Source organism: Seriola aureovittata, chromosome 14, assembly GCF_021018895.1.
Source record: "Seriola aureovittata isolate HTS-2021-v1 ecotype China chromosome 14, ASM2101889v1, whole genome shotgun sequence".
In the NCBI taxonomy this organism is placed as follows: Eukaryota; Metazoa; Chordata; class Actinopteri; order Carangiformes; family Carangidae; genus Seriola; species Seriola aureovittata.
The window spans coordinates 7,857,479-7,878,969 of NC_079377.1; the positions used below are offsets into that span (position 1 = coordinate 7,857,479).

Below are 21,491 nucleotides of genomic sequence, written 5' to 3' on the forward strand. Positions count from 1 at the left end.
ATGTGCAACCAATTACAAGCAACAGCAGAGTGAGTTCAAAGTAACTTTATTCACATGTCAAAGAAATGAGAGTGGAATATGACATAGGGCCATTTCAACAAATCTTCCAATTTGTGGTGGCGGCTGATGCTCAAGCTATTACACATATCTATGGATCATAATCACTTAAAAGCAAAACAACTAACAGTATGATATGCAGCTCATACACTAAGTGATGTAGTATTCCTCCATTTATCAGTAGACAAATTAACTGTCTCTGGGAGAAGATTTCTGCTTAAAAGCAATTTGAAAAGCCTGATGATTTTAATATTTAATTGGTTTTAATAAAATCTCATTTTGGGCTCAAAAATAATGATCAAAACTAATTTCCAGTTTTGTTTTAGATAACGTGGTGGGAATGTTTACAACATAATTTAAGAGCAAAACACCTTTTCAAAACAAACAAAAAGAAAGAAAGAAACACCCATAAGTAACAATTAGCAGACCCTAAGGCCATATACTAAACCAGCTCCATTACACAAACACCATGATTGGAATAAAATAACTGTTATGCTCATGGTGATACAAAGAGGAAAATGGCACAATAAACATCAACTTTTGGATAGTGAGGGATGATGACCAGACAAAAAAAAAACAAGATCAGGAAAAAGAAAAGAGCCTACGGGAAAAACAAAAATGTAAATTGTGTCCCTTTATAAATGTGCATCAAGTCTTTAAATGATACATTCACACAATCAATAATTCCTACGGATTTTAAAGTGAGGTTTTTTATAGTGAACATTCAAAGGCTTTTCAATGATATTTACATAATTGCCTCCTTGACTTCAGAAAGAGTTCCCATTCATCAAACACAAAGATGAGATGTAGAATAAATAAATACATTTATGAAAATGCAGTTGTTACAGATGTGGCATGTGGAATTCTGTTGACAGAAAGTACAATAAACCAATAAAAGACAACTTTAAATTAGGCTGTGAGAGTGTACAGTGCATTTTTGGAGTGTTCAGAAGAAACTCGTCTTGAGTTTGATGGTTGGTGCGGCTTGCACAGTTGGCTGAGCTTGCCTGGCTGCAGCTTTGGCTTTGCTGCTGGCCTGGTTGGCCCGTATAGCAGATTCCAGACGGGTTTTAAGCTCAGGTGCTGCACCAATTACTATCTTGAAGGCAGCTGGATAGAGGGGGCCAATCCGCATTAAATTTTGAAGGGCAAAATCATGCAGACCTTTGGAGACTTGGGGCGCAGAGGAGATGGCGTTTTCATCCAAAAGGTAGGAGACGAGAGTTGGTACAAGAAGAGCCAGCAACTGCACCCCTATTAAACACATAAAGACAATGAGACGTTAGAAAAGACTGAGCTGAACTGAACTGGGGCCTCATATCTAACCCAATACTCCTACACCAGATGCATGAGGCACCACTCTAAATGAGACAGTGGTCAGCAAAAGGCTCTGGCAGATCAATTCAACACATTTTCAAATTTCATCTCAATGTCATGTCATTTCTCTGAATAAGTCAAGGTAACAACAAAGCAACACAGCTACAATATGTGAGAGTACTTCTCCGAAACTCATCAGAGCTTAATCATACCTAACCACCAGCTGCACCTCAAATAACCACAAAATTGTTTGAATAACAAACCTAGAATGAACTACAGTCCACCTCCACTTAATGAAACACAAATATTAACTACAGTTTGTGTAAGTATGCAGTGCTACTTGCTTTATTATAAAAACAAGAAAACATGAAAAAGCAACAACAAGGTAACTGGGGAAACAAAAAATATTTTTTTTAAATGTCAGTACATAATATTGCATATATAAGATAGCATAATGTGATCAATATTAACAGTAAACCAGTACAGGGATTCTAAATTTAGCATTTAATGCACAATTGTTCTGATCTTTGACAGCACACAATCAAAGGCACTGAGCTATATACTTTAAGAGACCTACTTTAATGGAGCAAAACACTTTGATGGAACACATACGGTGCTTTAGTGGTCCATTAGGCAGAGGCATACTTACGGTTCTGCTCTTCACCCATGCCCACCAGATTCTCCAGGACCCTGATGCCCTCCTGCACAGCCTGCAGCTCGGCAGCAGTCCCTGGCCGACTGCGCTCCACTGCCTTGAGCTTCTCCACCATGAGTGGAGCCAGAGCGTGGATGTACGGGGTCGACAGGGCACGGCTGGAGTGCTGAAATACTGACAACAGCAGCTGGTAACACCGGGCCTGAACCTGTGGCAAAAAAAAATGAAATCACTCATTTACATTGGCAACACACATCTTAGTACACCTTTTTTAGGCAATTAAAATTTGCCCAGGTTGAGATTCTCAGTCTCTCTCACTGTCATTTGTACACATAGGTGCTTACCCCTGGATCACTAGAGTTCAGGCCGTTTCGGAAGCGGTCCATGCAGCCCTTCTGCAGGACCGTCACTCCTACAAGTTCACTGCCAGCAGACAGCAGGAAGAGTGTAATCGCTGTCAACATACTGACCTCATCCATGTCAGGCCTGGACTCATCTGCAGAAATACACAAACACGCAAGCGTACTATGAGTGAGTAATGAAACAATACTTTTTTCTGTTTCTCGTCTCCTCCACAGAAAGGCCAGAGGTCACGGTCAAATATCTGCTTGTTTTTTGCTTACCTGGCTGCGAGTACTCCAGCACAGATGCCAGGCTGCTCCTCACAAGGCCAGTCCACTGTGTCTGCATGCTCTCAACCCGCGCCAGTGGGGAGGTGATGATGGTCTTGATGCCCTGCAGGGCAGCTGACACAGGCAAAGGCACCGAGTTGTCAGAAGTCTTAACTGCAGTTTCCCTCAGCACCCCGGTGATTAGGAAGAGCACCGTAGGTAAGATAGTCATGCTTCCTGTAAAGATGGAGAAAAAAAAACAGTGAGAATTGGGCTATCATTTCAGTGAACACCACATTGCTATGCTAATAATATTCATACTTACTCTTAATCTCATACAAATGCATATAGCAGTTTATAATACCATCTGAGAATTGAAAGGCACAAAGAAACCACAGTAGAACAAGGTTTTTTAGTGACACTCAGTGCAGAACAGGAAGTCAAATTGCTCTAAAAATTTATCAAAGCTGGGGCAGACTTGGTATTATTATGTACTGTGATTGTACAGAAAAGATGAAAAGAGGATAATCTCTTCTATTTGTCTTTTGTTGCATATTTTGCATGGTGTGAGTGTGTGGCTGCAGTTTGCCTCGGGCCTCACCAGCAGGAGAGCAGAGCGAGGGCAGTTCTGCCAAGATGGAAACTGTGTTTGCCACCAGGCGTGCGCTTTCGTCGGGTAGTCGCTGAGGCCTTAGCGGCACATGGCTGGGTGACTCCTTCACACGTGTATTAAGCTGTGGTAAGTGCCGGACCAGGATGAACACGAGCAGCTCCATTGCTGCAAACACTAGAGACTTGCCAGGGACGAGCTCCCCTGTGTCTCCTCCTTCCCCTAGACTGGACTTTGAGTCTTTCTCGCCTTCTTCCTCTTTGCCTGGGCGAAATATCACAGTGACCCAGTTCACTCAAACAGCCAAATATCTGAAACAACTGTACTATGAATAAAATATTTAAATCACTTTATATTTATATTGACACTCTTTTATTAGGTCATCTTTTAGATGACGCAAAACACCATGGTGAGTTTGTGTTTTCAGAATATAACAGTATTTAATTGTAATGTAATGCAGTATCATGTAGGATGTGTAAGTTGCTGACCCTTGCTGGTCCTCTGTTGCTGCAGATGGTCCTGTGCAGCCCTGATGGTCTCCTGTACAACAGCAGTGACCTGGAGCTGGACAGCAGGAGGGTCCCGGGTCAACAGCAGCCTGTGGAGTACGTTCAGGAGCTCCACTGCCAACAGCTACAACAGAAATAATAATTACAGCAATGTCACTGTGAGAATGTGAACACTGATATTCAAATGCAGCTGAGAAATACAACCTTCTTTTTTTTTTTTACAAATTTGTAGAGCGCAACCACACGTGTCTTTTGAAGCCTTCAGTATCCCATTATCCCTTATGCGGCCGTCAATAATTTAATCAAACAAAGTAAATGTGTTTGTCATATTCACCAGATAATGCATTGGGATGGTGATCAGTTGCTGGTAAATACAGTGTCCAAAAGTCAGAGACCACTTTCCCATTCACTTGAACTAGACTAGATGAAATAATTACTGCACGGTGTAAATAACCGAGGACATACATAAAATCTGCTGTGTCTTATTTGATATTTTGTAAAAGCAAATCTGCAATCAACAATGCTTGAAATGTGTGCTCTGCCAGCTGAATTTGTGATTTTGGTTCATGCAGTGTTTGAACTTTGGTCAACATATGACAGTAATACTGTTCTTAATAGTAAACTAAACTAAACTAACAGGTTTGAAAAAACAGATTCCAAAATCGAAATAAGCAAATACAAATTGTATTTCCTAAAATACAGACACAAATTGACTATTGAATATTAAATGTGTAATGTTGTATACATTTTAAAACAAAATTCAAATCTCTCTTCTTTACATCTGTAATTTCTGCACTCTGACTTGTCTTTACCTGGTCCTCTGCGATATGGGTCTTAGCACAAGGAGATTCTAGCAAAGTGTACAGCGCCTGCAGGCAGGACATCACGTGTTCCATGGGCTCCTCGGGTCGGGGGAAGCAAAGAAACTCTATACTGACACCTGAGAGACAGAACACAAAAACACTTTGGGTGTGTTCATGCTATTTTCTTTATTGCTCTCATCTGCTTACACCCTCAGCTCCTCTTTGCTTGTTTTAAGTCTGTGTATATTAGGTGCTCCTCCTGAGCACAGCAAAATACTGTTACTGCTCTACACCACAAATGACGGCTATGTGTCTCTTTACCCAACATTAGATGCATCCTGTCTTTGACCGACTCCTCAAAGTTCTTTGTGGTGGAGGGGGCTCCTTGAGCGAGGGCAGGAGCCTTGGAGAGAGCTGATGGGACCTGTTCCTTCTCTTCACCAACTCCAAACCCGGTGCTGCTCAGCCAAAGGGCCACGGCATGCAGGACAGGGGCCCAAGAGCTGCGGTAGTGGAGCCTTGCTGTGTCTATAGTCTCAGGAGTATAAAAAGCTCCACCTGAACACAGACACACAATAGCAGGAAAATACTTTTACATTTGTACAAATATATAATCTACATGTAATCCAAATGTCTACTTGACAATACTCCAGGAGTAGTAGTAGTTTTCTGGAGAATATAATCTCCAATTTTATAGGACCAAAAGTAGAGCAAAGAACTCTGCTTGTGTGAGCCATGTTCTATTAGAAATACTGCAAGCGTACATCATGTGATCTACACATGTCCAAACATATAAAAAGATTTGATTCAGATATCAAATAAAACATAGAAAATTGGAAAATGTCTAGTTTAAAATTAAACATTTCTAAGTTATATTCAGTATTTGGTAGGCGAAAATCTGTCTTGTACCGTCGGCAGGCAGCTGACTGGAGAACTCAGCAGGCAGAGTGAGCAGAGCGTAGTCTCGCAGCATGGCCAGCCACAGGCGGCTCAGTGAGGGCAGCTCTGGCTGCACCAATGTAATGAGACTGTCGGGTGGAAGCACGCCAGCGCCCAGATCCTCCTCATCCTCATCGTCGTCCCCGCTTCGGAGTGGCTTGGCAGGCTTAGACTCGGCCTCTTTCTTGATCTTCATCGCCACCACGTACACCTGAGAAAGGAAGCCAGTGTGTGTAAAATAGTGTACATCATATGCAGTGTAACAAATGTGGGACAGTGCTCTGATCAGGGTCCTCAGTCTCACCTCAGCCCACGCTTTCAGCACAGCCAGTTTCTCCATCGTGGTGGCACTCTCACTGTACAGCTGACTGGATGAACCTTTCCCAGCCTGCACCTTGTCCAGCGATGACACAAGCAGGTTGTGGACCCGCCGCAGGTCATTGAGGTCACTGACTACGCCACTACCAATCCACGTACTACACACCTGTAGTCACAAAAAAAGGGTCAAGGTAATACATAATTATGTAACTAATTGCCTTTCAGACCTTTTAGTGATTACCTCTCTTCCAGCTCTTGAGAAACATTAAAAAATCTAAATTATATAACAGAGCACTCAAGGTTGATTAGCCATCACACATGCCATTAAAAGAGGTGGCGGTGTCAAGGAACAGATATTAATAAAGAGGATTGACATGTCAGGGCTGCACAAATGGAGCACACATTTATAAGATTACATGCATTTGAGAAGAACTGCTACTAGAGTGACAGATGGCCAAGGGCAGGAGTCTGAGTCTTTCAGGAGAATTACAAATGTGTGATGATGGAAATATACTTAAGACACCTTACTACCTATTTGCTCATTCAAATTATATTCACATCTCTCAGTACCTAATGTCATATAACTCTACAGTTCCATCGGTACATGTAAAATAGTGTTTTAGTTGTGTATATCTGCTTTTAACACACACCTTGAGGATACACGGTGTTATGGATATTTATTTTGTTTTTCTCTTGAGTTAATCATTCTAACTCTGAGATCACGCTTTTGGCCTTCAGAAAGACCAGAAATAGTTTCAAGGGGCACAAACTCCCAGCCAGAGACACGAAGGGGAATGTCAAAGAGAGAACGGTTTTTAATAATACTGCTGACAGGCATGTTTGTTATTTCCCCCTGTCACTCATTCTTCATATCAGTCAGATAAGTCAAAGAGTGTTAAGGCAGAACATTTGACACTGCTGGGTTCTAAGGGGGCGATGACTCACTGTACAGTGGTAATTAACTGCTATTGTAGTCTTGCTGCTACAAAAGGCCTCCAACATCATCAGAATATATGGATAATATGCAAAGGCAGCTGTTCTAATGCATGAATGTTACTGCCCAAACATCTAGTTGCTGGGTGCTAATGGCGTCTTTGCATTTCTGTAGTGCACACTTCAGACAGAGTTTTTTCAATGAACATCAAAGGAGAAGTGTGAACAAATTTAGTTGTAAAATTCTCCTCTTAATATTTTTGTCTTACCTGGCACGCCTTAGCTGTTATGTCAGACGGTGTATCAGGTGAAAATGCAGGTCTGAGGGCAGCTCCGACCTAAATGCATACATGATTGGCAAAAGTTCACTTTTTCAGTTTGTTTCACACTTGCTCTGTCACTATCAGTTTTGCACCATAATGCAATTTGATGTGTTCTTGACTCACATTGGCCTGGTATTGTTCCAGGATAACGTGCCCCGGGAACTCAGGCTCTGGTACGGATGCAAACTTTTTAATTATGTCCTCCAGGGCCTGCAGGCCAGCCATCCTCAGCTGGTTACTGTGGTCTGTCGCCGCCATGAAGGCCATGCGGATGAGGTCAGACAAATGGATCACCAACAGATCTCCTGGATGGGCGGGAAAAAAACACATTGTGTGAGAAATAGAAAAACATATCTAATCATTATAAAGATTGTGACCTGGGTGAGCAGCCACATTACACAATCAGAAAGTAAAAATTGTGTTCAACATTTGACATTCATTGTTTAATATTTGCTTTAGTAATCCTTACAAGAAGGTACAATTATTGCCTCCAAGGTCTTTGTGTTTGCTTCCTCTTAGTGAGAATGATGAATTGAAGATTAAATACAGATGGACACGCCAACTCAGTTTCCAGAGTGTGCTTGCAGTGATTCAAAAGAAACCGGATATCGACCTTGAGGCTGAGTTTTAATTGAGTTTTAGCTGAAGTGCACCTTTCAGGGGATTAGTTGGACACACCAACCTGCAGACCAACCATCCACTCAATCCCAGTCACTAAATTTGGCTTAGCTCCTTTCAGAGCTGCAAAATCACTAGACTGTGCTCTTACTGTCTAGCCTGTAAAATGCTTCCTTATTTCCAAGGAGCTTATATAAATACTGGCTCCTTTATCTGTCACTGTGAAAAAAATCCCTCCCTCTATTGCTGATTCATCTCTAGCTTGGTTCTATCTTTACATAAAAGCACATGAATGAGCTTCTTCAGGAGCTGACACTAGAACTGCCTGGGGATTGCAAAAAGATAGACTGTATAAACTCAACCCAAAAAATAAACCTCATTTTGTTGGACCAACAAAAGATCACAGGTGGCATAAATCAATCACAAATCCTTAAGTGAACTCCGAGCTACTCTGTTCTGGCAGCACGGTGAGTGGTACCTTTGGGGTTCTTGGCTTGTGCAGAGCGGGCAGCTGCCAGGTCGAAGTGGGTTTTGTCTGCATTCTCACACAGCAGGATGATGCGGCACAAGCAGTCGGCGGCAAACACCCGTGTCACCCAGCGTGGAGCCACCGAAGGCTTGGACTTGTCGTCTTCACCCAGGCCTGTGAACATGGTGTCATCGTCCATCTCGTCTTTCTTCTCGGAGTCTTCCTCATCCTTTTCCACCTCAAATGCAACAGCTCCGCCTACATCTGAATGAGAAGATGGACTGTTGTTTGGATGGGCTGTCACCGACTTGACTCATCTTCTACTTAACTTTCTTTTCTGTTCCAGTCTTAATTTCCTCAGAGATAGAAAATGGTAATGCATCATATTTTGTTGCTTTGTAGATTTACCTGTAGTTGCTGCCAGCACATCCTTGCAGAGTTTCAGCCAATGAGAAAGCTTTTCCACAGCAAGAGATGACAGCATGTGGCCCAGTGTGTCATGGATATCAGAACACAGCTTCCTGTCGGTCTCCCGATCCAGCATGCCAAACAGAACACCCTCCAGCCCGGTCTCTGTGATGTTCAGATCTGAACCAGGGACAAAGACAACAACGGAAGAGTGACCGTGTCTCATTGAGGTATAAGAACTAAACACAATGCTCTTGTCTGGTTCACAATTTGTACTCACTGATTGCAGTGTTGTCTTTGCTGTCTCCTGCTCTCTTCGCCAGGCTCATGGCGTACTCACAGACCTCCGCAGCCTCTCTCTGGGCGAGCTGTCTCAGGCAGGCCACAGCAGCACGACGCAGCAACAGGTGAGAGCTGCACAGGTGCACCTGCAGGGATCCCATAGCACAGTAGGAAATTATGATAAAGATTAAGACAAACTATAAGTACCATGCTTGTAGTTTGAAACTCATCTCTTACACAGAGACAGGGCACCAGGCTGGACAGGTTGACATGGCGTGGAGCAAACATGTGCAGCTGTTGCAGACATGATATGGCAGCTGCCTGCACAAGGGAGTCAGAGTGGTCCTGCATTATGGCACAACCAACCAGGCAGGACGAGCGGATGGTGGAGATAGTGGCTCCATTTCCTAGCAATGCCAGGAACACAGATTAGCAGGAGAGACAAAAATGAAACAGCATTTTTTAGCAGTTAGGGGATACACAGTATGTTTCTAATTCTGCTTCAGTTGCCTGTAGTGTGTTACATTGCCATCTGCTGGCCAGGAAAGGGTACATTTACATGGCACATAGGAGTCAAATGAGAGAGTCAGTGATACAGTGATGTTGTTTCTGCCACAGTTACCCTGTAATTCTGGTCCCACAGTGGTGATGAGAGCTCCCAGGCAGCGGCCCAAACACTGGTGCACCTCTGTGTGAGATGGGGGCACAGTGAGGAGGAGAGTGAGCACCAGGGACAGTGTGGGCTCCACGTAGCCTCTGTACATGGGACCACTGGAGTCCACGATCAGAGCCAGAGAGTGCAAAGCCCATGTCTGACAAAACAAAGTGTAGACAATATCTGAATTAGTAACATTTAAAGTATGAATGATGAAACAAAGCCTGATGGTTTTTTTATGTAATGATGCTTAGAAATTAAATACAATACAAAAAAACAACATCCAAGTTAACCAAATTATAATCCAGTTTCGACAGAGGAAGCTAAGGGACAAAAAGATAATTCAAACCGCTACAACTCAACTCTATTTTTATAACTGTGAGTGGATTCTAACATTTCTCCCGAGTAATTCACTGTACCTGCACTTCATGAGAGGACCCATCCTGAGCCAGAGCCAATAGGATGCTGACACTGGTCTTTAAGTGCTGGCCTGAGCCAATTCCTCCAACATATCGATGCAGGCAGCCGAGAGCCAATGAATGGCCTGTCCTTGAAACTACATCACGGGCCGACTTCAGTCTGGAAATAGAGGAGGAGGAGAGATATGGATCATATGGTTAAAGTCAAGGACAGAGAGGTAGTTCAATATAGAGTAATAACAATCAACGACTGAAACTATTATCTTCCTGAAAACATATTTGACCTCCAATAAAACATTTAAAAAACAGTTTTTTACTGTTTTACTGATTAAAATGAGGGTGAGTTGACCAAGTCTTCCTTGATCTTAACAGAAGAAGTAACAGAAAAAACAGAGATAAAAAAACAACAACAAAAACAAACACGTAATGCAAATATGAAATGCCTACTTGTCAAAGCTGGTCTGTGCCATTCTGGCGATGAAGGTAGCCTCTCCCACCACCTGAGCCATCCTACCCAGGGCCTCCCCAGCAGCACAGCGCAGGATGGGATTAGGATTGTCCAAAGCTCCCATCACCAGGGCTAGGGCCGACTTACGCACCTCCTCTGGCCCCAGAGTACTCTTGTTCTCGGCCAAACCCTTCAGTCAGGAAGAACGAAAGAGATAAATTATTTCTCATTGTATATATTAACTGAACCATAAAATGTGAAATTCCTGTCCTAAGAGGGTGTAAAGTAACTTTTCTCACCTTGAGGGCACTAAGCACTGCAGTAAAGATGTTCAGTTGGACCGCCTGCTGTCGAACACCTTTAGCCTGCTTTATACACTCTGCAAAGTGGTCGAGCATCTGCAGCCTGAATCACACACAAAGTCAGGAAGAATTTATTACAAACAAGCATGGCACAAAGATTCATAGTGCAGCAGGGACTATAAATAAACAATAAACCAACATGAGAACAAAGAAATCACGATGAAATACTGCGAAATGTTTGCCATGTTGCAAATATAAAGATAAACTACTTTTTAAAATTTCAACTAAACTTCTCACCTGTGTTTGAAGGAGACATGGGGGAAAACCACACCGAACAGAGCCACAGAGGCGTCGATGACAGACACACCCAAAGGGAGAGGCCCTGGGATGGCCTCGCCTACGGGGACACGCAGGTAGATGGAGGAGGGATCATGTTCCAGAGCTCCGCTGCCAGACGCACTGTTGGGCTGCAGCTGTTTGGGAACAGTAATGTAGTAATATTAACAACAATAGCACAGACCAAACAGAAAATTAGATAATAATAGTGGAGATCGTTGTTGTTAACCAATTAACACAAGATAATCAGGATTTCTGTCCAAATATCCTTTGTACAAACACAACCACACACAAAAATAATCTACATTTATTTAGAGGTTTTTACTTACTTGATCCTCTATGGACTTGTGGTCAGTCTCCTGTAGCCAGGAGCCCATGAGCACACTGTCGTCATAGTGACAGAGAGAGCGCAGCAAAGAGGTGGTGGTGTTTGCTGAGTTGTCAGTCAACGTGAACTCAGCCACCAGCTCCCTCAGGAGGGCATTGAAACTGCCTACACAAGAAAATTACAGGGTTTCAAAAACCTTTTATAAATGTTCTGAACATCTGTGGGAAAAAAATGCTGAAGTTACTCTGTTACCTTCGTAGGTCTTGGGAGGCAGTAGAGCCAAAATGTCGTACAACCTGAGCCTCACCATCGCCGCACTTGCTTTCAGATGAGCACCATGGACCTTAATGATGGCAGGGACACTGACAGAGGATTAAATAATAACAATCATTAGATGTATAATCACACAACAATGAAAGAAAAGCAGAAAATACTTATCGCATGACAGGATTGATGAACTGTCTACGAAAATTGTGAAATCCTGCAAACAAACACGAAATACCTCTGTTTTTATATCTGTAACAGACCGTCATGATTAAAAGCATCACACTCACTGAGACATCATGGTCATGGCACATTCAATGGGAGTCATCAGTCTACGGATCACATCTTCTGTGAGAAGCTCAGGACAGTGGGCCACAAAGCTGCGCATGGCTACAGACCAAAGGAACAGGAGAGTTGGTCAAAACTGTGTCTGCTGACATTACAGAGCGTGAAGGTAAACAGGAAGGTGTTTACGTACCGCACAGCGCTCCAGCTCGGCCCTCCAGGGTGACCTGCCAGGTGAAGGAGTCTCCTCTGGCCTTTTCTGCCTCCAGCTCCTTCTGGGAGCGAGGAAACACATTCCTCCACAGCAGCAGCATCTTCGGGAGGTGATAGCGAACGAGGGCGGGACCTAGGCACAAACACAATGTAGCGACCATGTTGGTGGCGAGAGGGAGACAGAAATGCTGACAAATCAAAGCCAAGAGATAAGCAATGTCTGGGAGGCTCACCCAGAGTCATGAGGGCCCCTAACAGAAGCCATCCAGCCTGAGTGCGCTGCAGGGATAGTCGACTGTTCTGAGCTGCTGTCCGCAGGAGGTCTTCAGCTATACTCACCACCAACTACAAGAAAACAACACAGGGAAATCAGTGAGGCTGGTACAAGAAGTCAGTCAAAGGGTGATAAACAGAAACTAAACAGAGAAGTGATTCAGTTATTGATCAGAGTCTCATTAGAGGCTACACACCTTGCCCTTGGAGTGGGGGATACCGAGCGGGCACTGGTGTACGCCTCCCAGCAGAGCGGCCATCGCAAAGCTGTAGCCGCTCACAGCTTCAGGTGAACTCTTCAGGTTGTTAATTCTCTCTGCGCAGCGGTCCAGCAGTGGGGTCAACTGATAGGGCAGGGCCACGGCAACGCAGCGCAGGCACCATGCAGCCGCCAAACGAGCTGCCATGCTTGGGTGCAGCAGCACTGAAGTCACAGTCTCAAGAAGTCCTGGGGGAAAGAATATGAAATACGTTTTAAGTTATGAATGAATTCAGTCTTCCAGCTTCCAACTGTAGTGAGTACTTTATCCTTTCAGTTGGTAAAAGAGGTGGATGTTAGATTTACACATTACCGAAGTTACAAAAGATGTTCGGATGTCAATTATGTTGATTAAGTGAGCAAATTAGAAGTATTGTCATCTGTGTAAACCCAGCTTGTGTGTATAGAAACTTAAGAGCAATGAAAAGCATGTCCTATTTTTACCTATTTCATATCTTATGTGTCTCACCTATAGAAGGCTCCTGGATGAGCGGTGAAGCTGTGGCACTCAAACTCTGAACTAGACTGCCCAGTTCTTTCAATGCGCACACCATAACATGCTGACTGGCAGAGACGTCAGCTGCCCCTGCCTTGTTCTCTCCACTGATGTCATTCACAACTGCCTCTGGAAGAACGAAGCACAAAGAGAGAAACATGCAAGAATAAAATGCAGTTGAACAACATCAAAAATCCTGGCAACAATTTATTGATAAGTTATTAATAAGCTTCAAATGTTTTCCAAGTCATTACTAAGTTTCACACTTTTGAAGTATAATCATTTGTTACTTAACTCATGATTCAGAATGTGTGCAGCATTGATGGATAAGGTAGGCAGCAGTCAATAGTAACTCAGATTGATATTTTCTCAAAAACATAGAAAGGTAACAACTATTATCTTCAGGATCTATTAGTTTAATAATAAACTGTGGCTTGTAATTGCATAACTGACTGACCACACTAGGCCATGCATTGCTGTCACACATCATCATCAACTACAGAACTACGTCACAATACAGAAGCTGCTTTACACTGCCAGTGAAAGGTTTCAGAACACCTTCATTCTCCCAGCTGTTCCTTGAATTTACATAATTCAATGTCTCAGTGTTCCTGAAATTAAAGCGTAGAACAAATAAATAATTGAAGATTTTAAAAGCAAAAAATCATAGAATCTTCTAAATTTAATCTGATTTTTTTGACACACCTAGCAGCCGAACACATTTGTGGCGTTCAAACATTGTTCAGGAAGTTCATCCTAGAAGTCGCAATAGTTCCCACAAATGTCTTGCACTTGTAGGTTGCTTAATTTTCGACTTCTGTCCAGTTCATCCCAAACCATCTCCATGGGGTTTTTAAGTCTGGACACTTTGCTGGTCTTCCATCATTTGAAGCCACAATCTGGTTCTTTTATTCTATTGTCTGGGGTCATTATCTTGCTGTAGGATCGACCCCTGACCAACCAGTCTGTCTTCCTTTGTTACTCGTCTTTTTCTCATCACTAATACAAAGTTATAGAAACTACTTCAAGCAGTAGTGTATTGTCCTGAGGATGTAGTAACACAGTTTGTTCCAGACAGAGGGTTTGTAAGGCAAAAGTTTGGGCACCTGTAGGATTTGTTTGCTGTATGTTAACCAATTTGTTAATCCCTGAAAAGGCCTCTTTTCTATGAAGTTTACATTCACTGGACTTGAAAAATGGGGGTGTTCTTAAACTTTCGCCTGGTAGTGTATGCACCAAAAACTCAGAGCTCTGAGGATTCTTTTTATAGAAAAAATGTACGAAAGTTAATAAAATTGCTGATGAGACTGTTTTTGAAGAACTGAAATCCTCAGAGCTCTAAACAGTCAAGAGAGATCACACATAAGGAAAACGTGGATTAAATGACTTTAGGAAGAGATTTAAAGCTGCTTCTTGAACTGTGGCAGTCATGTTTTTTTTCCCACACAACTTTGCATACAGGGATCTGACTGTAGAATACAGAGGGGAACATACACTAGGACGTCCCACTTCCATTGTGGCACCAGGAAAACATTTTCCAAGTCACTTTTATTGACACTTTTACCAAGTGACCAAGTCACTTTTAGTGACTTGGAAATCTGACATTTCTCATTTCAAGAAGTCTCATAGATCCAGCTGGTTGGAAAAGCTACGAAGTGCAGTAAGTACAGAGTGAACGATGAAGTGCCCAGGACCATGTCTTGAGAGACACCAACATTCAACATCTATTTCAAATTCAGTGTTAACATCAATGAGAACAAAAGAATGTAGTTTTAACAAAATGTACGATAGTTTAAAGGTTGCAAAGCAAATCAGAGTAAGAATCATCCCTTATGAATGAGATAAAGGTGATTGTAAAATGATTGATGCGTTGTTGTGGAGCAGAAAAAGTGGAACTAAAATAAATGATAGACAAACATAAGGAGTAAATATTATTTGTTAATGCTGTAAGGGGGAAATGGCTTCTTCCTACTATGTGTCTGTGAGTATAGTGGCACATGCAGTTTTTCTGCTGGTGTCAGCCACATGTCAACAGTCAGAAAGAGTTATGTTTTCTGCTCCTCAGGGATTGTAATGCAATAACAAAAAATAAATTCACAGGCAAACAGCTATGAAGGGTATGCAATAATGCAAGCATGGGTAACTCAAATGCTGAGCTGGCGATGGAAATGTTACTGACATTATGATGCTGCCTGTGGTTAAAAAGAGATATGAAGAAAGAAGCAAGAGCAGAAAGAAAGAAAGAAAGAAAGAAAGCAGAAAAAGGAGAAGCCATCTCCTCACACAACACAAGACAGGAAATAAAACCCATCTCCATATACAGCACAAGCGTAAAACCATGCAAGAATTTTAGAAACTGAATGAAGGGTGAATTAAAAGTGATAATAATGGATGAGTACTTACTCTGCAATGCTCTGAACCGTGATATTTCCCCCCCATCCTCCTTACCCACAGCCCTCATTTGCTTGCTGATTGCTTGGCAGATTTCTTTGCCGGCTGCAATTTGTGCTTTCTCTCCAAGTAAGCCCCCCAGGGTGGCACGAAGCATGAAGGAGACACAGCGGCGTGAGTACACAGCCTCAACGTGTGTCTGCGTGGCCCGCGGGTGAGAGACCAGGTCCAAAACGTGGGACAGGAATGTGGCAAAGTTGCGCTCCAGCCACTGACCACCAAGTGTGGTCACAAACACAACGTAGGCCTGAGGAGGATGAAGAAAGATTTTGTGTGAAGTGGTTGAGTCAGACAATGCGGGATCAGGTTTTCATTTATTTTTGAGAAATCCGCTCACCTGTGTGACGCCCACCCGCACCTCCCTGCTGACGGAGCCTCCCCCCTTCAACATCTCCCCTCCACTCTTGAGGAAGCCAGATCCACCACGCAGAAATCCAGTGGCCATTAGCTCCAGCACCTCCTCCAGAGTGGCCCGCTTCACATTCTGACGCATCACTGAGGAAAACAGATTTGAGATAGTGAAGAACAAAAGTGGTGAGCTAATCTACCTGACATGAAAGACACAAATCAACTGTTTAACCTACCAGCTGCTTGTTTGGGCATCAAAGCAGTAGCCATGACTGTCCCCAGCAGTTTGGCCACTGCTACCCGAACGCCATAGTTGGATCCTTCCAAGGCCTTAAAACACAACGTGGCCATGTTCTCCAGTTCTGTGGTCCACATGAATACTGCCTCATTCTGCAGCTCCAACAGGCACTAACCAAGAGGAGAATAAAGTTCATTAACATTTACATTGCGTGTGTACAGGAAACATCTTTTTTGTTTCACTGCTGCACAACCAACTGTCCTTTAAGAGCAAATAAAATGATTGACTGATTTTACATAATATACATATACCAATGATGCATACAAACAATGTAGATGCTCAGTTCACACTCTACATATCATTACATATACAGGGCGCAGTCACATTTATACGGTACAATTGGTGTCATGTTTTCTAAACAGGAAATTGTCTTTGTGCAACACATCTGAGTTTGGTCAACACGAATGACACAGCACAAACCTACAGTTCAAGTCAAAGGTATTTTTGTGCTCAGAATGACATGGCTTTACTTATTTCCTACAGGAATTAACCTAAAGGTTGCCAAAACAATGAGCTCAAGATATCACCTGGTCCCTTCATCTTTATGAGAGGAGCATGAAGTGGAGTCTTGGATATTGCAGTACAATCCCCTAAAAGGGTCTCAACACATTAGGAACATAAAAGATCCTCATTTTTGGAGTAACGTTTGTTTTTGAGAGAAAAGGTCTGAGCTTGCTTCTAGGCTTTGTAAGAATCCTCCACCAGTGCAAGGAACCTTCACAGTATGGAGCATAATAATGACCACACCTACTAATTCTACTGTACTTGTTGTTAAATCCTTTAAATCTCAATTTAGACATTTTTCTGAGACCAACCTTTGCTACCATACAGCGTACAGCCATGGACCTGTCTGTGAGTAGAGAGCGGGCATTCTTGTAGATATCTCTGTGACATGAAGCTGCAGCCCCGCCCAGACCACTGAGCACCTTCTGCAGGCTGAGGAGGATCTCTCCTCTGCCTTGAGACTAGATCAACAAAGTAAAGATGAAAATAAGAGTATTAAAATAGATGTCACACCAGTTTCTGAATAGGAAATCTCTTGTTATCCTTTATTCTTCCTACATCAGTTCCATTTCCTAATTTTGCACAAGTCTTACCTCTGCACTCTTTAATGCCTTCAAAAGATTATTAATTGTGTCCGGAAAGGAGCTTCCCAGCATCCTGCCCATCTTCTCATAAAAAGCTCCAACACATGCCACTGCAGCACTGTAAGAAAAGTTACTGTATGCTTTAAAACAATTACAGATCACTTCAAATTATTTGATAAAAAATGCAATGAAATAACCAAATGAGAACTCAAAATCAACCATCTGCATCATGAGTTAGATTTAACCTCAAAGCTTCAAACACATTATCATCTATACTAAAACACTGTGTCTTAGGGTTTAGCAAGGAGGTACTGACACCTGTATGTGCCCCATATTGCCTCACAGTCTACCTCTGTCTGTGTAGAAACAAGCAGGTATAAATGAATGATGGATAAAACCCTGCAGGACAACACTTATGCTGCTTCAGCCACTGAAAAACAGCATAATATCTGCTCATGTATCCTTAATCCCCCCCTTTAAATATGAAATGTCATTCTGCAGATTAACCTTTGGTTTAACCCTGATAACCTTGAAGGTGGGCCTACAGTGTATGCCTGCAACTCTGAAAGCAGTGGTGATCAGCTTATATATACGCAAATGTGTATAATCTTATATATACTCAATTTTTCAAAAAGCCTATGTAAAAACATACAGCTGTGATTATGGGATCTTACAGTTTTGTTGGCAAGTATGCAGGTGTGTCATCTTTGCTTTTGATGATGTCATTGCATTTGTCCAGAGTCTGGAAAACTGTGAAGGTATCGCCGATGCTGTAAAGGGTGGCAAGATTTTTGGCCAACAGTTTTCTTGTTGGTGGTCCAGGGGCACTGCTGATAAGTCCTGTCAGCTGCTCAACCAGCTTCTTCTGCTTCTCTTTCACATCCACCTGCCAGCCACACACACAAAATAAAGTTACAAACTACTTCCCATGAAACTCACTCAGAAAAACTAAGCTAAAAATCCGAACAGTCACCTTATTTGCAGCAACAAGCACTTTATCCAAGAAGCGGAGCCACTCAAAGATGAAGACAGGCCTCTTTGCTTCAGTGATCTGGGCCAAGGCATCTTCATTGAGCAGCAGACTGTGAGCCAGCTCCATGGCGAAGACCTTTTGACACAGTGCTGTACAACCTCGCCTCTGTAATGTTACATTAGGGGATGTGCCTTGTCAGTACATGTCTCTAATATTCGCCCCTTCCTATGAGATTAGCTATCACCTAGAAAGAATTGTAACAATATTTGAGTTACTAAAGCTCTGTGGACATTTGCCGTCCTTACAATGACTTTATAAGGTTTGTGCAAAGACACAAATAGTTACAAAGTTACAGCAGCTGTCAGTGGTTTAAACGTTATTAACCCCAGACTAATTTATCTTTTAAAATGTCACAAACTGAAACGTTAAAGCTGGATAGCGTTAACACCTTGCTGTTCTGTGTTGACAGCTGCCTCCTTCCAGCTGTTGATAGGCGAGCGAGTTAGCAAACTAAGCTAGCTAGTTCCTACGAGGAACAAGCTGAACTCCGACTACACACTCTCATCCAGACTGAACGTCAGCCATCTATCGTCATATTTTAAAACATTCAAATGTTCAAAACCACCTCCACAACAACACCTTCCTGAACTACGGGATATACGTAGCCAAACTGTTCATCCTACCTGTGTCTCGATAACCCAGGATGAATGACGACGAGTATCGGCGGTGTCGCATTAAAGTCATTCCGATGTGAAACCAATGAAATAATACGCAAAAAATGCAGCTTTAATATAACAAACAAAAATTGTGACACATTATGGGTAACATTTTTTTCTACTTGTCTATGTGCACTCAAATTACATACTTTCTTCTGAATTATTTTCCGGAACTTCAGACTTTATGTGTACCTTGTAGCTACACGGAATGTATCTTTGAACGAACCAAACATAAGAGAAGCAATTAAAACGGCTCAACCGGATAGTTAAGTATTAGCTGCAGGTGTTGTTTTCTATACTTTCACCTCTTTTGGCGCGGCCATAATGTCTGATGAGGAAGAGGACTATATGTCTGATGCTTTTCTCAGTAAAATGTAAGTGTTTTATGTTTCTACAGTTCTGTATTAAAACCCGGGGATGTCGAAATTGTGATGGAGTTTACAGTCCTGTGGTGTCAGCTATGAAAATATAAGAGTAGAAGTTTACTTTCAGAATAGCTATCACTGTATTGTTATCCCAATTACTCTCCCAATGTTTCTCTGTCTGTCAGACAAGATGTGAAACCAGGAGTCAGCATGGTGAGGCGGGTAAAAGCAGCAATGAAGAGGGAGACGCAGGCAAAGGAGAAGAACATTAAAAACCGACAGAAAACCTACAAGGAGCAAGAGACGGAAAGTCGAGAAGCAGCTTTACAGAGCTCAATCAGCAATGAGAACAAGGGATTTGCACTTCTGCAGAAAATGGGCTACAAAGCTGGCCAAGGACTCGGGAAGAAGGGCAAGTTTCTGGCTTACTGATGTGTCTAATTTTTCATGTTTTGCACTACTTGCATTTATTAATGTTAATCTGTGCTACCTCTTCAGGAGCTGGGAGGGTCGATCCCATTCCTCTAAACATCAAAACTGGTGGGAAATATATTTGTTTTTTTTATTTAAAGTGTTTGGTAAGAACATGCAATCCAATCAATGGCTTACCATGTACTTTTCTGTGTATGCTGAATCAGACAGAGGTGGCATTGGAATGGAAGAGGTGAAGAAAAGAAAAGCAGAGGAGGAACTTGAACACTATCGACAGAAAGTACAAGTCAAACAACAGAATGAGACCCAATCTCTGGAAGACTTTAGGTGAAGTTTGCAGCTGTCTGTGAAATGCACTATACCAGATGTTTCATAGTCAGTGTGTGTAATCTTCAGGTTTTTTTTATTCCAGGTCAAGAGTAAGGTCAGAGAGAGAGGAGCGTAAGATTGAAGGAGATCTCAGAAGGAGTCAGCGAGCCTGTGAGCAGCTTGACAGTCAGAAGGTTCGAAGGATTTTGACATAGCACAGACTCATCAGGACATCACAGTACTCTGCAATGGGAATTAACAAAAACATGCCAGGAAAATTACCATAGATTAATACAGAAACAATATCACAGAAGAGAGATTGGTTTTCTCTTTATATTTCAGGGCATCACTGTCCCCAGAGAATACTGGTACTGGCCAAAAGAAGATGCTGATGACGAAGAAGCTAGTCACGATGAGGAGGAGGAGGAGGAGGAAGAAGAAGAAGAAAAGGAGATTGTGGAATTAACCGTGAGTATTAAGTTTTGTTTGTCTTTAATGATTTATTGTATCTTTCTCATGTTTTCATATTGGCAAGTATAGGAAATAAGTATATAATCTTATAATATTTAATTTCATTTACATTTTGTGTGATATGAATTTGTAAAATTTTTTTAAAGGGGGGGGACTTGTGTATAATAGCAGATTCTGCTAGTATAGAATATGCAGTATACTGGCATATCATGCAAGAAATTCAGTAGATGTCAGTGATGATTAATCCAGTATAATATGTTCCTCTCTATTACAGTCCTTTGATAAACTGCAAATTTTGACATCGTATTTGAGAGGAATCCATTTTTACTGCATATGGTGTGGGACCACCTATAATGGTAAGAGTGACAACAACATGGCCATAGTTTTATTGTTGTTTTATTGCCTTTGCTGGTATATTTTGTATAATTTTGGATTTAGTTTTGTTTTTTGGTTGTTGTTTTTTTTTACAGATGAAGACGACCTGTGCTCTAACTGTCCTGGGGATACAGCAGCAGATCACGACTGAACTTGATAAAAAGCATATGTAGTACCAACTAGTGAAAACGCAGTTACAAATATGCAGACAGCATTTTACAACAGGCTCATTATACTATAAAAAGCAGCAAAGGCAATAAAGTGATCAGAATTGGAGGAAGATTGATTAATCATCCCATTTGAATCTGCTGTCTGTCTCTGGAAGAACATGCTGTTTGTGGGTGTGTTGTCTTCATTTTTTTCATTAAGAAATCCTGTGGGAAATTCATGATACCTTTTTAGTATTTATATTTCTAAAAGCTGTGTTTTCATTAAATGTTTTAAGACTTCTACCTTGTTACCTTATGTAATGTTTTATTTTAGCAACTTATTATACAGTAAAACACATTGGGTTTGAATTACTAACCAAATACAA

At 42.0% G+C, this 21,491-nt stretch overlaps 2 protein-coding genes across 4 annotated transcripts; one reads left to right on the forward strand and one right to left on the reverse strand.

Annotated features, from left to right (window-relative positions):
* Nucleotides 1-30: 30 nt before the first annotated feature.
* Nucleotides 31-19,009, reverse strand: heatr5b (HEAT repeat containing 5B). 3 transcript variants are annotated; one of them, XM_056395610.1, is made up of 36 exons: nucleotides 18,972-19,009; nucleotides 18,289-18,453; nucleotides 17,990-18,201; nucleotides 17,325-17,433; nucleotides 17,043-17,192; nucleotides 16,166-16,337; nucleotides 15,919-16,076; nucleotides 15,534-15,828; nucleotides 13,104-13,259; nucleotides 12,573-12,823; nucleotides 12,336-12,447; nucleotides 12,083-12,235; nucleotides 11,895-11,994; nucleotides 11,593-11,702; nucleotides 11,342-11,505; nucleotides 10,974-11,149; nucleotides 10,674-10,779; nucleotides 10,374-10,564; nucleotides 9,927-10,086; nucleotides 9,475-9,664; nucleotides 9,090-9,259; nucleotides 8,851-8,998; nucleotides 8,571-8,750; nucleotides 8,172-8,426; nucleotides 7,199-7,380; nucleotides 7,022-7,090; nucleotides 5,806-5,985; nucleotides 5,472-5,712; nucleotides 4,884-5,120; nucleotides 4,572-4,699; nucleotides 3,739-3,883; nucleotides 3,242-3,514; nucleotides 2,653-2,877; nucleotides 2,374-2,525; nucleotides 2,024-2,237; nucleotides 31-1,311 (listed from the first exon to the last, which is right to left on the reverse strand). In XM_056395610.1, exons 2-36 carry the CDS (start codon nucleotides 18,412-18,414, stop codon nucleotides 1,004-1,006), a joined length of 6,198 nt encoding a protein of 2,065 aa, XP_056251585.1. In that variant the 5' UTR covers nucleotides 18,415-18,453; nucleotides 18,972-19,009; the 3' UTR covers nucleotides 31-1,003. The 3 variants fall into 3 exon arrangements, with proteins under 3 accessions (XP_056251585.1, XP_056251587.1, XP_056251584.1); XM_056395612.1 differs by lacking the exon at nucleotides 18,972-19,009 and adding an exon at nucleotides 18,737-18,913 and having other exon boundaries at nucleotides 15,579-15,828; XM_056395609.1 differs by lacking the exon at nucleotides 18,972-19,009 and adding an exon at nucleotides 18,737-18,913.
* A 220-nt stretch (nucleotides 19,010-19,229) lies between these two features.
* Nucleotides 19,230-21,408, forward strand: gpatch11 (G patch domain containing 11). Its single transcript, XM_056395726.1, has 8 exons — nucleotides 19,230-19,378; nucleotides 19,555-19,781; nucleotides 19,868-19,909; nucleotides 20,008-20,128; nucleotides 20,214-20,304; nucleotides 20,453-20,578; nucleotides 20,856-20,937; nucleotides 21,052-21,408. The coding sequence occupies exons 1-8, from the start codon at nucleotides 19,329-19,331 to the stop codon at nucleotides 21,105-21,107; spliced, it is 795 nt and encodes a 264-aa protein (XP_056251701.1). The 5' UTR covers nucleotides 19,230-19,328; the 3' UTR covers nucleotides 21,108-21,408.
* Nucleotides 21,409-21,491: the final 83 nt, after the last annotated feature.